Here is a 17,205-nt window from a genome sequence, read left to right as displayed (position 1 = left end):
GTCAGCAAAGAGATGATGTCACCTCGTGTTCCTAAAAAGTCAGGAGGGGAAGGAGGGGGGAGTTTCTCTTCTTTAATCCCGAGGGCTGGACACGTGCCATCACTCCTTCTAGCAGTGTGCATTTAACTTCATTAAATTTTTAATGATACTCATTAATTGAGGCAGAAAAGAGTAGCAAATTGGTGGGACGACACCTCTTTTGTTTGGATTTCTTTTTTTAAAAGTTGTTTCGAATTAGCCGTGTGCAAACTGCTGCTGTGTGCTGGGAAGGGCTGAGCTGGGGCCACCGAGCCGTCTGTGAATGCTCCAGCAGCTTCAGTGCCACTCCTCTGTGGACTCAGCTGTGCCAGAAGCACCTCAGCAGCTTTTGTAGAACACAGAAATGTGTCAGAGAAAGAAAATGCTGCTTTTTTTCTATTTCCAGGGGTTATTTAACCACAGTTGTGCAAGGTGATTGCTCCGCGTTCTGTTCCGCTGGGCCGGGGCTGCTGCTGTGCTGCCTCACCCTCGGAGGCCTCTCCCAAAAAGCTGGGGGGGTTAAGCTGAGCCCAGCACAGCTCCAGAGGATGTGCCACCAGGGAGGGCAGGGCAGGTGTTTTGGGCAGCTGTGGCTGCTGCTGGACTCTGAAACCACACAGCCAGACTGTTTCACACAGAAATGTGACAGCAGTGCCGGAGCAGCCCCGAAACCAGGCAAAATTAACTCCTCTAAAGCACCTCTCAAACAAAACCAGAAGCTGGTTCAGCAGCAGTGAGAAAGGGGAAGAGGAAGTTTATTATTAGATGTGTTCTCTTGGTTAGTCTGCTTTAGGGAGGTGAGAAACGCTGAAACTCGAGGGAAACTGAGAAAAATAAATCTAATCTGGCTAGAGAGAATCCATTTCACCAACTGTAAATACTTCAGAGCAGACAGGCACCCAGAGGATGTTCTTGTGCAATGGAATTTGTTCAGCTGGGGGATATCTGGGTGCTGCAGATCTGAAGCACAGCACTAGGATGGAATACAGGGTATAAATGTTGATTATTTCTAGGAGACTAATTAGAACTTCTCCGGGTAATTAGAAATTTCATTTGATTGCTAAGAATCACTGCGAGTCTAATCCTGCAGTTATCACAAAATGAAAGGTTTGGAAAATGATGACTACTGCTCAATTCCCGAGGGAGCCATTAGACTGAGGATATATACAAATAATCCCTGAAACGTGGGAAGAGAATAAAACATTTATGTAAACAATAAAGATACATTTTTTTTCCAGGAGCTCAGAGTCACCTCCAGCTGCAACTTTTCTTAAAAGTAAAACTATCGCCATAGATTAGGGAACTGTTCAAACGTTAACAACGGAAAGCTTTGGTGTTGCACCAGTTTCAGTGGGAACCCGTGGCACGTGGAAATCAGAGCAAGCACCAAAGGACAGAAGGAACCCCTAAACCAGTGCAGCTAATCCAGCTGGTAGAGCAGGGAGCTGTGGAAGTGCACGGGGCAGCGCGCGCGGTGATCGCGGAGGACGCGCTCGCTGCCGTCCTGGGGGTTCACCTCCCGCAGCACCGGGGAGCCTGCCCTGCTGCCCAGCCCCGGGGCTGCCTCCTCATCCTCCCGCTCATCCCCATCCCCCTGCACTCCTCCTGCTTTTCCCCAGCCTGGGGCCGCGGCTCCTGCTGCAGCAGCACTTTCTAAATCGGGCTCCGCGCTCCCGGATCCGCCGGGAATCGCTGAACCGGGGGCAGGAGGTTCATGCTGCAAACAATTGGGGTGAAGCACGGCCGCTGTTCCTATTGTTCCAGCTGTGGGAGCTGGGATGGATCCTGCAGCACCTCCCTCAGCTGCAGGACACTTCGTTTCTGCCTTTGTTTCGGGGTAGTTGCTGTCGGCCTCTCCAGCAAGGGCTTCCCCTGAGCTGCCGAGCGTTCCTTGTCCATCACGTTCCTGGGGCTGTCAAGGAAATAAATGAATTATTTTATAGCTGGAACAAACTGTGCACACAAAGACAGGAGAGATTTGTTTCTCCAACAGCTCAGCTCCACTGGGATAGTGGAAAGTGTGGATGATCCCGTGGATGATCCTTAAGGTTCCAAATCAGGTTGTGATTCCATGGTTCTCCTTCCAGAAGCCAAGTGAGCGGCTGCTGAGGTTTTCCTGCTCTTGTCTGGTGTGTGGGAACGAGGGGCAGGGAGGTCCTGCTTCCCCAGGGTTTCCTGCTTTCCTTTCCAGCAGCAGCCACACCCGGCCTGGTCCCCAAATCCCCAAATCCCAGCGGCCACAGAATCAGCCAGGGGATCTCAGCTCTTGTTGCGAGCTTGGAGCCTTGCAAGCAGGGAAATTCCTGGCCTGTGGGAATGATCTGGGAATTGCAGTTTGCCTCGGGAGAGGAGGAACTGGGAGAGGTGCTGTCCCCCATTTCACCATTCCTGGGAGTTTGGCAAAAACCTGCTGGTAATTCACAGGTCCCTGCCAGTGGAGAGCCAGGATCAGGCAGGATCTATCCTGGGTTCATGGATTCAGAGGCAGAGTCTCTCTCTCACCCCCAAACCACAGGAAACTTGGGAAACACCAGCGAGTCCTTTCCAAAGGGGACAGTTCTCCCACATGAACACGACCACGGAATGCCCTGAGTTGGAAGGGACCCTCGGGAATCACCAGCTCTGTGCTGGAGGTCGCTGTAAATGGGATGGCACTGCTGGGATTTGGGGGGTGAGTTTTGTTGTGGTATTAGTCTGATGATATGGCTGAGATAACTGAAAGGTGGTAATAGTTTACATCTTGTTAGCAGTAAAGATTTTTCTGTTACAGAGCATTTTAAGAACTTTCTAGCCAACAGCAGACTAAACATATTTTTCTACAATCTTAAAATCTGTCCGAACCAAATCTAAAACTCAAACTATTGTTTCACATCCTTCCTTACTATACTCTTACAACTTTTCTACTTTCAAACTTTACAACTAACTCTAAATTCTCTACACTTTCTGTTTTTAAAACCTGCTTTCACAACTTTCTAAAAACCTTCTTACCTTTACTGTATTTCCCACAGACTCCAACTCCTGGCCCCACACAGGAGCAGGGATGATTTAAGGCACCTCAGCTGCCCCAAGGTCCCAAAAGGGACTCATCTGCTCTCCAACACTTAGAATTTCATTTTTTTATGTCCAGCCCACAGCAGCTGTGAAAGCTGAGCTGGATCCACTGTCGTTGGGAAACTCCTCAGCCTCCAGCCCAGTTCCAGAGGTCATGAGCTTCCTCTGAACTTGCCTCCCGATAACCCAGCTACACATTAACCCCAGCTGCAGTCCCCAGTCCATGGCCACAGCAGGGACCTGCTTCTTCCTGCTTTTTCTGTTCCCTTTAGGACGAGTTTTCTCTGAATTTTGGATGCAGCGCCTACCCAGAAATCCCAGTGAACGTGGGGGGTTTGCCTCATGTTTTCCTCCTTACAAAATGAACATTTTGGGTTCTTCATCTGTCCATCTGTTTTGCCAAGGGAGGACAGTTTAATCCCGTGGCAGATCCCAGAACCGCCCTGCCTTGCTCTCGACGGAGGAAGGAGAGCCTGAATTTGAGGACTGAATTTGAGACCAGTGTTTAAGATTAATAGCCTCATGTTTAATTATCTACACAACAGGAGCCCACCAAGTATTCCAATACACGGACTGAATAAAGATGAGGCAGGATTCTTCCCAGACAAAGCCCTCTAGGATTTCTCTACCTGTACAAGGCTGAGTGGGTGAGCTATTCCTGCAAGGAAAAAGCACTTTTTAAATGACTGGATCACAGTTCTGCACCTTCCAGATGAAACAGAGGAGGTTTCAATCCTGTGGTCACATGAAATGGCACAAACACAAGTTTTACTTCTGAAAACTGACATTTACACTTGCAAATAACCCCAGTCCTGGGCTCTCCCTGCTTCCTCAGGACAGAACAGGAACAAAGCTGTTTCAGTGGGATTTGATAGGATCTTGCTGAAGAACATAAATCAGCCTGTGCTGCTCCTGGATCCTTACCTCCACCCTGATTTGAATTCTGTCCTCAGTGACATCCAGCACTTCAATTAATGGCTGCCTTTCCAGTGCTGATTGGGAGCAAGGGGAAGGGCAGAAAGCAGTGCCTAGAAATCCATCAACGTTCTCCTCACTGACAAACAACCTCTCCTAGAGAAAAAGAGAGAAAACAGCAGGTTATGTTCTTTTTGTGCTACACTTCAGGGGTGCTGGGGCTAAAAACTCACTGCAAAGAAAGCCAGGACAGCAATTCCCAAGTTTCACAGCACACTCAAGTCTTGGCAGAGAAATTCTAAGTCAGACATTCAAAGAATGAGGTGAAATGAATTAAAACCAGTGCTTAGCTAATTTTGCTTGAAAGTACAAATCTGCATCGTATCAAATAGAAAGGAGATGTTATTTCTCTCTCTGCATGGGTGACTAACACACAGATGTAGACTCTCTCTGAAAAATCATTTGTTCCAACCTCCTTGCACCTTCCTCACCTGTCTGAACACCAGGAAGGTGTTAGACTGTTGTGGTTTGTCTCCTGGCTGTCTGCAGGAAAACACAAACACCTCCTTGGAGAGGCACCGCAGGATCTTCACTCCAAGATCAGATCTGGAACGCTCAGGGCTGGATCCATTTCACACCCAGCCACTGAGGCTGCTCTGATCTCCATGCAGACAAGCCAGTTGGAAAAAACCAAACGAAACAACAAAGGAGAGGTATCCACAGGCAGAGACACAGCCTGGGGTGTGTTTCCAGGCTGCTCATAAACAACCTGAAACGTGTTGCTACGGGTTTAGAGATTGAAATCAGTTACAGGTAATTAAAGGTCCTAAAATATATCCTGGAGGGGCTGTTCCACAGGAACTGCAGAGCTCTCCCTGCCCTTGTGTTACTCACACTTCATCTGTGCAGGCTGAGGGGAAGGACAGACAAAACAAAAATGGTCTGACCTAGAGGAGTAGTTTAGGTTCTGGGAATTACCTTCCTTATTTAATTGGAAGTAACAGGGACAAGTTGCAAACCCTCCACATTAAGCCACACTTTTAAAATTTCTCGGTCCAGTTCAACCTTCTTGTCAATCCAATGAAAGTTAAATTCAATTATCACTGACATCTTGCAGACCAAGAAGCAAAAAGGCAATTCTGCACATTTTTGGCCCCCTGTGGATGGAGCCTTATGCACAGCCAGATGTCACATTGTGTCTGAGGTACAAAATTTAACTGTCGTCTTGAAAAAAAACAACAAACCAGGATTGGAAAAATAAGCCAGAGCCCTATTTTTCCCACTAGTTAAATTAGAAATCACAATATGGAAAGTCATAACACACGAACTGTTGGTTTTCCAAGGCAGAGGATTGGATTCATTTTCTATCCAGAAAGATTACAATCCAGGCAAAGAGCCAGCACTGGATGCTGGGATGGTCTGGGGAGAGATTAAAGTGCAGCAGAGCTGCCCTGACTGAAAACCCTCTCAGAACATCCCTACCTCTTGCATTTCTGCATGCAAAGCCTAAAATTCCTATTCCCTCGTGCTCCCGCCTGCCAGAGAGGGATCTGCCAGAGCTTCAGGCTGTGGAAACACTCTGCAGAGCTCAGGGGAAGGTGTCAGAGCACAGAACAAGGCAGGGGCTGCAGCCGCAGAATCTGCGCAGCACCAAAACTCCCACAAGCTCCTGAAGCCCATCCTCAGGCAGCTCAGAATTCCCAGCCCTGCCCTGGATTGCCTGGCCCACAGAGCACAGACAGCTCAGCCTCCCTGGAGGGCATTTGGGATTCTGGTGCCTGCACTTCCAGGGACAGCACAGCATGACCCTCCTCACCCAGCAGAAGAATCCAAGCCAGGGAATCACAGCAGGGTTTGGTTGGAGGGGACCTCGCAGCTCAGCTCATGGATGATGCCATGGGATGTATTCCAGGACCTTTAATCACCTTCCACTGGACCAGGCTGCACCAAGTCCCATCCTACTTTTCCTCCATAAAATGAGGAAAATCATCTCTTTTCCCTCTGAATGTGCCTCTGGCACCCCTGGCTGTGTGAGGGACACCCTCTCCTCCTCAGAGCAATCGGGACTTTGCAATTTGGCAACAAATGACCTGAATCTTTCTGGAGAATTTCTAATTTCTTCCTGATTAAAAGGAAAAGAATTTGTTTTCTTCGCAGAAAATACAGTTAAAAAATAAAAACTGAATGGGAGGTCTATTATCAGGAAAGGTTCTTCCCCCAGAGGGTGCTGGCACTGCCCAGGCTCCCCAGGGAATGGGCACAGCCTGAGGCTGCCAGAGCTCCAGGAGCTGCCAGGGATGCCCAGGGTGGGATTGCTGGGGGTTTGGGCAGGGCCAGGAGCTGCACTGGCTGATCCCTTCCAGCTGAGAATATTCCATAATTCTGTGATTAACCCATGCTTTAAATGAGGATAAAAAGCAACCCCTCGTGCTGTTGCTCCGTTAATTCTGACTCACTGCACAAACCCATTTTACCAAGTTTCACCCAGCCCAGCACTGAACTCCCAGAAGTATTCACCATTTTATCCCATCCCTACCCCATGGCCTGCCATAAATCATGGAGCTGGGGTGTGTTTGTTGTCAGTGAGGTGATTATCATCAGCCTGCTCCACCAGGCACTGTAACTCAGACTTTGCATTCACGGGGAGCACACACCGAGGCATTTATATTACTGCAGATGTTATCAGAGCACAGACCTTGGAAAAAAAATGATTCAGGAATTTATTCTAAAGCCCGCTCTGCCTTCCAAGCCAGAGCAAACAGAGGACAACCATCTGCAGCTGATTTCAATGACCCTGTAAAATAATTCTTCAATTTAAGCCGTTTATTTTCTGGTATTTATGATGCTCTCTTAGCAACTTTGAATTTAATTTGTTTTTCCCTGCACACGCTGTCATCTGCTGTTTGGTACACATTCATTTTTCCCTGTGACTAAACTGAGACCAAATTAACATAAACCTTAGCAGGGATGACTTTGGTTTCTGGAACACTTCATCACTCCAAGCCGTCCCCGTGTCTCACGGCACCGACGGCGCCGAGCCGCTCCCCTCCCTCTGCCCTCAGCACTCAGATGGGTTTATTCTGCTTTAATTTCCCAAATTGAAGACACTTTCCATCCAGAGTTACCTCCCACACAGGCTGCAAGTTTGAAAAGCAGGACAGATTTCAAGCTTAAGTTATTTTGGTGGCTCCTGTAATGAGAGGATCAGGGAATCTCAGAATGGGTTGGGGTGGGGAGAGGATTTACATCCCATCCAGTTCCTTCCACTTCCACTGTCCCAGGCTGCTCCAAACCCCATCCAAACTGGCCTTGGGCACTTCCAGGGATGGGGCAGCCACAACCTCTCCCATCAAAACCCAACAACTGATGCCAATATGGAAAAGGACCTGGATTTCCTGACCTCTGCAACTGTGGGGTCCCAGCACAAACCAGCTCTGAGAGCTGAGAATTGGAAGCTCAAAGTTTTGGTACCTGTAGTGAAACGAAAACTTTTCTGAGGTGCTCATGACTGCAAAGATGAAACAGCTCCAAGGAAGCTTTGATGAGCTTCAGCAGCAGGTTAATAATGTTTCCTGACATGACTGTTTTGTGTAGTCACAGTATTCCCAAAATGCAGCTACCAATTAAAGACTATTCAGAAATTAGTTTGTTTTATAGCAGAAGCAAACTAATTATGGTCCTTAATGTAGCTTGGGAAAGGGATTACTTTGAAAAATGTGAAATAATAAGTTTGTTGTGTTCTCCTTCTTTGTCCTTCTCTGACCTCCCAAAATAAACTTGCCAAGAGTCTTGAAATGCTGAGCACAGAATTAACTGAACCAAAAAAAAAACTGTTGGAGGATTACATTGAACAGCCCCAGCTTCCAGCAGCATCTTCTTAGAAGTAACCCCTGACTAGCACAATAAGTCTTTATAGTAGTTTGGAAACTGAGCATTTTAACCCTGACTTTCAAAGAAACTCTGTAACAACTCCAAACAGCTTGGAAATGAGAGCAAAACAGTTCTCCAGGGTGGGTTTCTCCGTGAAAGGCAGCAAAGGTTTAAAACATCCATGTCTGACACGTCCCAACACGGCTCTCAAGGCTCCATGCTTGGTTGACTCTCCAACCAAGGAACATTTTTGTCCACAAGAGCCCAAATTCTGAGCTCAGCGAGGACAAGGACAGCCCAGCATGGCCCAAGGGGACACTTCCAGCCCTTGGGGGCACTTCCAGCCCTTGGTCCCAGTGCCAGGAGCAACAGAACTCTGGCACCTCCAGCTCCACACAAGTGATGCAGGGAAATGTAGATGGGATTTTGGGAATTGGGAATTCCTGGCTGGGAGGGTGGGCAGGCCCTGGCACAGGGTGCCCAGAGCAGCTGGGGCTGCCCCTGGATCCCTGGCAGTGCCCAAGGCCAGGCTGGATCAGCCCAGATCACCTTACCAGGTCCCAGCCTCTTCCAGGGGCACTTAATTATCCTGGAATGGTTTGGACTGGAAGGGACCTTAAATCCCATCCCATCCCACCCGTGCCATGGGCAGGGACACCTCCCACTGTCCCAAGCTGCTCCAGCCCCAGTGTCCAGCCTGGCCTTGGGCACTGCCAGGGATCCAGGGGCAGCCCCAGCTGCTCTGGCAATCCCAGCCCAGCCAGGAATTCCCAGTTCCCAATCTCCCACCCATCCCTGCCCTCTGGCACTGGGAGCCATTCCCTGGCTCCTGTCCCTCCATGCCTTGTCCCCAGTCCCTCTGCAGCTCTCCTGGAGCCCCTTCAGGCCCTGCCAGGGGCTCTGAGCTCTGCCTGGAGCCTTCTCCTCTCCAGGGGAACATTCCCAGCTCTCCCAGCCTGGCTCCAGAGCAGCTCCAGCCCTTGGAGAAGCTCCATGGCCTCTCTGGACTTGCTCCAACAGCTCCACTTTTTTTTTTTTTTTTTTTTTTACCAGCTGCTTTCTGAAGGAAAAAGCACCAGGAGCTTCCAAAGGGTCTCCTTCACGAGGCACTGGTGGCTGTGCCAAGCAGAAAAATCACACCCATGCAGAACATCCTGCACGGAGGCCTCAGAAAAGTTAAACAAAACATCCCTATCTCTGAGCAATTCCCATTTGGATCCCTCACACACAGCCTAACCCAGACCCAGCTCCAACCATGAACTCCTCAGGAATGTTCAGCACAATCTTTTTCAGCCTGTAAAAAAAAAAAAAAAAAAAAAAAAAAAAAAAAAAAAAAAGCAATGCATAGGAATAGGAAAGCAGAGGAAATATTTCCTCTGTTTTCCTCTGCTCCCTGCTGTTCTCTGGAGCCCCGTGGGGGTTTACGTGAGTTAAATCCTAATGTTCTCCATAAGATCTGATGGAGTCTTTTAGGAAAGGGATGGGCTGGCTGCAATTCCCTGCCCAGCAAGGGGTACCCAGGGGGAACTGACCAAAGGAATGAGCACACATCCTCTCAACAAACCCACTGCAGGCCCCTGAGAAGGGCAGGAAGGGTGTGGATCAGCCTAAACGGGAATTCCTGCATGAACCAGTCTTTTTCTAATCCCACGAAAATGAGCAGACACGACCCCAAAACCGCAGAATTAATTCCCTGCCAATTGTGTTTCACATCCCCCAAGAACTGAGCCCCCAAGTCTCAGCAGCTCAATACACCCCCAGAAAACTGCTTTTGATTTCTGTTAGGAATGGAGCGTTTAACCTCAGGAGGCCAAACATTCCCAGACATTCCAAGTGCTTTCCAAAGGCACAATTTCCATAATTGCCCAGCTCCAGCACTACCATAAACCAGGACACACTGGGACATGCTCTCAGAAACCTTGCCTGGCAGACTTACAAATTATATGAATGGTTATTTAACTCCCAACCCTTCTTCCTTCGTCATTTTCTCCCCGGGCTGTGTTGTCTGGAAATGAAGGGGAATTCTCTGATGCAGGAGTTTCCCAGGCCTGAATTCCCAGGATTTAAGCAAAAGGTGTAGAAGGTTATGGAGGGGGAGCTGCAGTGAAGAGCAATGGGAGAGCACAGCCCGTGGTTGGTATTTCGAGGCAAAGAGCAGAGATTTTGGCAGTGGGGAAATCAGGCAGCTTCCTCAGGTCAGGAAATTATTCCTGGAAAAACAGGGCCTGGAGCAAGGCCTGAAGAAGGATCAGCACTGTGGTGTGACAAAAGGTGGCTTTTAAAGCCCTGAAATACGTGACCCTGAGTTCACAACGTTCAAAGTTACGGAATCTTTACTTTTATAGGATTTTTGGTCACCATAAGCAGTCACAGATGGAAAAGACCTCCAAGATCATCAAGTCCAACTGCAGTGTGGACATTCTGGTTTGGCCAAGGAGTGAAACTCCTCGTGGTTCAAGTCCAGGGAGGAGCAGGGCACTGTAAAGATTTCCTGAAAAGAGGCACTTGCTGGGGTGGGAATTCCAACTGCTCAGCATCTGTGGAAACTGAGCTCTAAATAGATCCTCTTCCAGCACAGGGATTCAGCCACAGCTGACTACAGAAGGAAAAGCAGCTCTGGAAGTTCTGTTTCAAGCATGGTGCTCTAAGGATGAGCCCAACTCACTGTTCTACCAGCACGTGGATCAGACCAGCTTCCAAGAAGGAACTGGCTTTAATGGGAATGATGTGGGCAGGCAGCCTCGGGGGCACTGAGCAGCCACCGTGGCACGGGGCAGCGAGGAGGGGCAGCCTCTGAACCAGCCCAGGGAGGAATCTGTTCCACGGAGCACCCCAGCTGCCCTTGGCTTTCCCAGAATGGAGCACAGCAGGAATTCCATAGCTGTTAAAAACATTGGACAGACAGGGCTTGGAGCAACCTGGGATAGGGAAAGAAAGGTGTCCCTGTCCTGGAATTGGTGGAGCATTAAGATCCCTCCCAACCCAAACCATTCCACGATTCACTTTTGCCAGGCACCATCCTCTGGCAACGCTGCTGGGAGAGAGGAGATGGCCAACAAGCAGATTGGGAGTGCAGGATAAAATTCCTGCTCCAGGGTAAGATTCCTGCTCCAGGAAAAGATTCCTGTCCAGGATAAAATTCCTGTCCAGGATAAAATTCCTATCCAGGATAAGATTCCTGCTCCAGGATAAGATTCCTGTCCAGGATAAGATTTCTGCTCCAGGAAAAGATTCCTGCTCCAGGAAAAGATTCCTGTCCAGGATAAGATTTCTGCTCCAGGAAAAGATTCCTGCTCCAGGATAAGATTCCTGCTCCAGGGTAAGATTCCTGCTCCAGGGTAAGATTCCTGTCCAGGATAAGATTTCTGCTCCAGGAAAAGATTCCTGCTCCAGGATAAGATTCCTGTCCAGGATAAAATTCCTGCTCCAGGATAAAATTCCTGCTCCAGGATAAGATTCCTGTCCAGGATAAAATTCCTGCTCCAGGATAAGATTTCTGCTCCAGGAAAAGATTCCTGCTCCAGGATAAGATTCCTGTCCAGGATAAAATTCCTGCTCCAGGATAAAATTCCTGTCCAGGATAAGATTCCTGTCCAGGATAAAATTCCTGCTCCAGGATAAGATTCCTGTCCAAGGTAAAATTCCTGCTCCAGGATAAAATTCTTGCTCCAGGGTAAGATTCCTGTCCAGGGTAAGATTCCTGTCCAGGATAAAATTCCTGCTCCAGGATAAAATTCCTGTCCGGGGTAAGATTCCTGCTCCAGGATAAAATTCCTGTCCAGGGTAAGATTCTTGCTCCAGGGTGAGATTCCTGTCCAGGGTAAGATTCCTGCCCCAGGGTAAGATTCCTGCTCCAGGGTGAGATTCCTGCTGGCCTCAGCCCCAAAAGCTCCCTTCAGTGACACTGCTCTGCACTCTGCAGTGACTGATGCGACTCGTTACAGGTCTCAGTGCAAGAAGCACAGCTCTGATTTATAGAATGAGACTCGAGGCAGAAAAACCCCCAAGGTGGCATCAGACAAATTGAAGGAATCAACAGAGGCAGAAGAAAAGCGACCAGGAACAAATGGTTAATGGCCAGAAGGCAGCCAGTAATAGTGGCTCCAATTAAATATTCATTTTTCTCCCTTCACTCTGAGCCAGTGCAGCTCTCGGGCACTTTGGGGAAATAGCACAGATTTTAAAAAAAGCAAACAGGACAAATGACTTCAGTTTATTTCTCCTGCTTCAATTTGCAGCCCAGTGTCCAAAAGGACTGGAGGCCAGGAGAATCTCTTGGAGTCTGCTGTGAATGAATGGCCAGGAAGCTGATGACTAATGCCCAATCTCTTTGTCCTACTCCACCCAAAACATTTTGCAATATATAATAAAATCAACACATTCAAGGGGTTTTTGTAATTCACAAAGCAAAAATCCCATTACTGGGTGGCCTTTTAAAACCTTTCAGTCACAAAAATGTCAATCCAATTGCAATAACAAATCCATATCCCAAACTTCCAACCGTTAGTGCAGCCTCCACCACGTTCACCTCTAACCCACGTTCTCAAGTGCCACATCCACAGGGTTTTTGAGCATTCCCAGGGATGGGGACTCCACCAGTGCCCTGGGCAGCCTCAGGACCTGCACAGAAAACAGGCAGGAGTTTACACAGTGGCTTTTTTTGACGTGGCAGCAGCAGGCAGTGCCAGATCACAGCAGTGAACAGCAGCACCGAGTGTTCTGCGGCCCCACTTGCACAGACTTGCAGGCTCCTGCTCCGGTAAAAGCAAAGGAAATGCTCTGCAAACAGCTCAGCGTGGGTGGTTCTCCATAAATTCATCATCTTTGATACTTCCCTGAAATGATCAGCTCCTCCTTCACAGGAATCGCTGCTGTAAAAGGTGTGCGGCTGCTAAATGGGAAACTCAACGTGGTTTCAGCTGCGCAAACACTAATTGGATAAATATCTTTCAAAACCATGCCCAAGTCATTTCTAGTTGGAGGGATGGAGCAATTAAGCTGCTCCAAGCCAAGTCTATCCCCGTGGATATGCTTGAAGCCTGCCAGCTTCCTGGACGTGCAATCCCGCTGCACGTGATCCAAACTGCAGAGGGTTTTATTGCTCTCAACTCCAGCCAAACTCCAAATCCCACGGCTAGGAGGTTGCACAAGAACTGTGCAGCTTTAATCCCTGCTCATGAGAAAGTGTCTGCAAGTCTGAGCTCACAGAGGAACCTGGTTCTCCACAAAACTTGTGTGAGTGGCTCTGGACAAAGAGCGTCACAAGGTGGGCATCCCTTTGGGGACACTGGATGCAGCCACCCCACTTTCTCCCACCACGGGAGCATCACTGCCCAACAACCCATAAAATTAGGAAATACTAAATTAGAATCACATTCAGAGCAGGTGAGGATTTACCCCAGCAGAGCGGGACAGTTTACAGCTGCTCCCCGCTGTTCTGCCCTGGTTGAACTGCTGGGGGTTCCTGTGGCTGTAAATGGGAATTCTGTCCCAGAACACAGACAGACACACGGACACTCCCCTACGCTGCATGACGGTGTACGCACACGTGTGTGAGCCTGGCGTGTCATAAAGAGCCTTCTTTGGGTGAACAGGCCGCACGAGCAATTTACAGGGCTTTAAAAGTGAGCACTAAGGACACAGAGGACACAGGCACCGTTTCATTCATCACCGGAATTTCCCTTAGATAAAAATTTGTATGGAAGGCAGAAGTCATTCCAATTGCAAGGACAAAGGTGTCATCTCCACGGTGTGACCTCGGCGCTGCTCCTACCAGACCAAGGTCACGGCACCGACATCCTCGAGCAGCTCTCGGAGGCAGCAGCCACTCCGAACTGCCCCTCACACCTCCCCGAGCCACACCCGGCAGCGACACCCGGGGCAGGTGACACCCCGAGCGTGCCACCGTTACCTGCAGAGCGGAGGGCTCGGGGCCGAAGCTGAACCTGTCCCAGAGGCCGGTGCTGCCGGGGGCCTTGGCGAGCCGCACCACGGCGTTGTGGGCAGAGACGCTGACGCTGCTCTCGGGGGCCAGCAGCGCGGCGGCGGCAGGGAAGCGCAGGAACAGGGCGAAGGCGGCGGCGGCCGTGCGGAAGGAAAGGCTGTAGTGCTGGGTGCCCACAAACCCGCGGAGGCTCTGCGGCCGAATGCCGGGCACCGGCAGCAGCAGCGTGAGGGACGCCTCGTCCTGCCGGGCACGGAAGGGAGGGCAGGTGGGCACATCGCTGGGGTGGCACTCGGGGACCTGCGGGGACGTGTCCCCGGTGGGCATGGCTGGCTCGGGGCTGGCGATGGGGGAAGCGGCACCGGAGCAGGGCAGGGCCGGGGGCTCGGTGGGGGATTCTGCGGGGGGATCAGCGGCGGCTTCGGGGAAAGGCTCAGAGCGGGGGGCAGTGGCTGGAGCGGCAGGGGGGTCAGAGGTCGGATCAGTGGCTGGAGCAGCAGAGGGGTCGGAGGTTGGGTCAGTAGCAGGTTCAGTGGCAGGTTCAGAGGTTGGATCAGTGGCGGGTTCAGCGTGGGGTTCAGAGGTTGGATCAGTGGCAGGTTCAGAGGTTGGATCAGTGGCTGGTTCAGAGGTTGGATCAGTGGCTGGTTCAGCAGGGGAGTCAGCACACGGTTCAGAGGCTGGATCAACGTGCGGTTCACCCGAGGGTTCCGCGGGTGGATCACAGAGTGGCTCTAAGGGCGGTTCAGCGAGGGGCTCGGCACACGGACCAGCGGGAGGATCACAAAGCGGGGCAGCCGGGGGTTCGGCGAGCGGATCACCGGGCTCCCCGCCGCCACACGTGCCGCGGGCCGCGCCGCCAGGCCCGAGTTCCGGGGGAGGAGCCGCTCCGCCGCCCGCCTCCGCCGGCCCTGCCTGTGCCGGCCCCTCGGCAGCGGGCTCGTCCCCCTCCAGCCGCTCCCCGGCTGGGCCCGGCAGCACCACGGGCAGCGTCACCTGCAGCTGCCGCTGGGCCCGGTTGAAGGCGGCTCGCCCGCCGCTCTCGTCCACGTCGTAGGGGAGGCGGAGGCGCAGGCGGTAGGCGGGACACCGCGAGTCCAGCCGCAGCTCCCGCCCGCGGATCTCCAGCTCCGCCTGCTCGGCGGAGCGCAGCAGCGGCAGCTCCACCGTCACCACCAGCTCCCGCGGCACCGGGCTGGGCGCCGAGTCGCGGCAGTGCCGGTAGTCCTGCAGGTCCACGTAGGAGCGGTGGCGGATGCTCCAGCGCGGCGTGGTGGGGCCGGAGGGCGGCGGCGGCGCGGCGGGCGCGGAGCCTCCGGCGGCGGCGGGCGGCGGGGCGGCGGCGGGCGGGAAGGGGAAGGGGAAGGGCGGCAGCGGGGACTCGCCGTCGTCGGGCGGCTTCGGGGCGCCGCCGGGCAGCGGGGAGCGGATGACGGGCGCCTGGGGGACGCCCTTGTAGGAGACCCCTCGCAGGACGGTGGCGTTGTTGCGGTCCAGCCGCACCCCGCAGTGGCTCTCCACGGCGTCCAGCGCCGTGTCGCGGAGCAGGCGGCGGAAGCGGGCGCTGCGGGCGGCCAGGCGCAGCGCGGCGGGGTGGAACACCACGTCGTACAGGAGGCGGCGGCGGCCGGCGGGGCGCAGCTCCTCGCGGCCCGGGGCCAGGCTGTAGGGCAGCTCCCAGCGCTGCCCGCCGCGCTCGGCGCGGGCCCGCGGCTCGCCCATCAGCGCGTTGCTGCAGACGTTGATGTAGCAGCGGCGGGAGCCCTCCTGGCTCGTCCGCAGCACGAAGCCCGGCGTCGGGTGCACGAAGCGCACCTCCACGCCGCGCTCCCGCTCCAGCGCCGCCACCTCCTCCTCGTACAGCCGGCGCTGCTCGGGGTCGGTGAGCTCGGCCGCGAACTCCGCGAACAGCTCGCGGAACCGCTCGTCGCGGAAGGCGCGCCGGAGCCGCTCCGCCTCCTCGGCGCTGAGGTCCAGGTCGTGCAGCCGCCCCGCGCCCGCCATGGCCCCGGCTCGGCTCGGCTCGGCCCGGCCGGGAGCGCTGCTGTGGGGACGCCGAACAAGATGGCGGGCGTTGCTGTGGTGACGGTAAACAAGATGGCGGCGCCGGCAGGCGGTTGCTATGGAGACGGCAAACAACATGGCGGGCGGCCCCTCAGGGCCGAGGCCTCTCCGCCCCGGCCTCGCCTTTCTCCTCCCCTCAGCGGCTCCCAGCCATTACCCCTGGCATCAGCAGGGCTGGTTTCCCACCGTCATCTCCTCATCTTTCTGTAAAATGTGTGTTCCCCGGAGCTCCACTGCCGTCCCCTCACAGAGCACTTTTAAATCCTCAGCAGACCCAGCTTCCCTCCCAGCCCTGCTGTCCCCTCAGAGCCCGTATCCCGCCATTCCTCCTCGTTCCTGCTGGGAAAAACGAGGTTCGCTTTCCTGGTAACATTTAAAAGTAATAAAGGACAGTAGGATACAAAAATAAAGCAAAGGTAACAGCTGGGTGCTTGGCATTCAGCCAAGAGCCACCTGCTATTTCAGACACCCTGTACGTTTCCTATTGCATCAGCCTACTGCATATTCATAATTAGGCATATTTAAACTGTTCCCCAAACTAGTTTACATGTTCTAAGAAGTGTTTAGCATCAGGTCCACGTTTTCAGAGCACGCACATTTCTTGGCTGTGGTTTGTGGCCATTATCATCACCTCGGTCTGGATTTTGGTCTGTGATTTTTACAGACAGTAGGTGTTGATAGCAGCAGGGTCTTCATCATACACTAATTAGCTGCTATTCCAATTAAGCAGGCAGTTCAATTATCACAAGCACAACTAGATCAGCTATCTCACTGCCACGTCTAAGTTTAGTTAATAGCAGAATTAAAAACTGTAGAGCAAAGCTACTTTAACACTATACATACAGAATCCAGTTTTTTAGCATTTGTGAAAAGCCAGTATTATAAAATGTCTTCATAACCCTGCCCGGGGCAGTGCCAGCACAGCGGGCAGGGCTGTGACACAGCTGCTGTGCCAAGGGTCCCCTCTGTGGCACACCTGGTGTGGGCACTTTGGAGTGCCCCACTCTGCTCTCCGTGCCCACGAACACCTGGAGCAGGTTTTGGCTCAGTTTCATTCTTTCCCCCTTCGAGATTTCCTCCTCCCAGCCTTCTCCAGAAGTTCTGACTCATCATGGCCTTTGTTTTACCCCTCCTTGTCCTGTCTGCATAACACCATCTTCAAACAGCTGCTGCTGTCATAAAACACCTCACAGATCCTTCCTGGGCATTTCCCAGGCAAAGAAAAATCCCACCCCCATTTCCAGGCTCCTTGCAGATAACCAGCCATCCAAGCTCTCCTTATCTTTAATTCTTTTTTTTTTTAAAGATGCTCCTTTCCTGTTTGACACAGCTGGTTCCTCCAC

At 52.2% G+C, this 17,205-nt stretch overlaps 1 protein-coding gene across 1 annotated transcript; it reads right to left on the bottom strand.

Annotated features, from left to right (window-relative positions):
* Nucleotides 1-67: 67 nt before the first annotated feature.
* Nucleotides 68-17,137, bottom strand: DNAAF2 (dynein axonemal assembly factor 2). Its single transcript, XM_038137893.1, has 3 exons — nt 13,766-17,137; nt 3,994-4,140; nt 68-1,930 (listed from the first exon to the last, which is right to left on the bottom strand). The coding sequence occupies exons 1-3, from the start codon at nt 15,938-15,940 to the stop codon at nt 1,439-1,441; spliced, it is 2,814 nt and encodes a 937-aa protein (XP_037993821.1). The 5' UTR covers nt 15,941-17,137; the 3' UTR covers nt 68-1,438.
* Nucleotides 17,138-17,205: the final 68 nt, after the last annotated feature.

This window comes from Motacilla alba, chromosome 5, assembly GCF_015832195.1.
Source record: "Motacilla alba alba isolate MOTALB_02 chromosome 5, Motacilla_alba_V1.0_pri, whole genome shotgun sequence".
Taxonomy (NCBI): Eukaryota; Metazoa; Chordata; class Aves; order Passeriformes; family Motacillidae; genus Motacilla; species Motacilla alba.
Note: the sequence above shows the minus strand (reverse complement) of the source record. Positions and strands in the feature narration are given on the sequence as shown.

Bases quoted from the DNA above. Each gene is read 5' to 3' on its own strand.
- DNAAF2 (XM_038137893.1), bottom strand. From the start codon at position 15,940: ATGTTGTTTGCCGTCTCCATAGCAACCGCCTGCCGGCGCCGCCATCTT. The intron at 4,141-13,765 runs GTAACGGTGGCA...CTTTTTCTCTAG, and splicing joins CCGAGCCCTCCGCTCTGCAG to GAGAGGTTGTTTGTCAGTGA. The intron at 1,931-3,993 runs GTAAGGATCCAG...TTTCCTTGACAG, and splicing joins GAATTCAAATCAGGGTGGAG to CCCCAGGAACGTGATGGACA.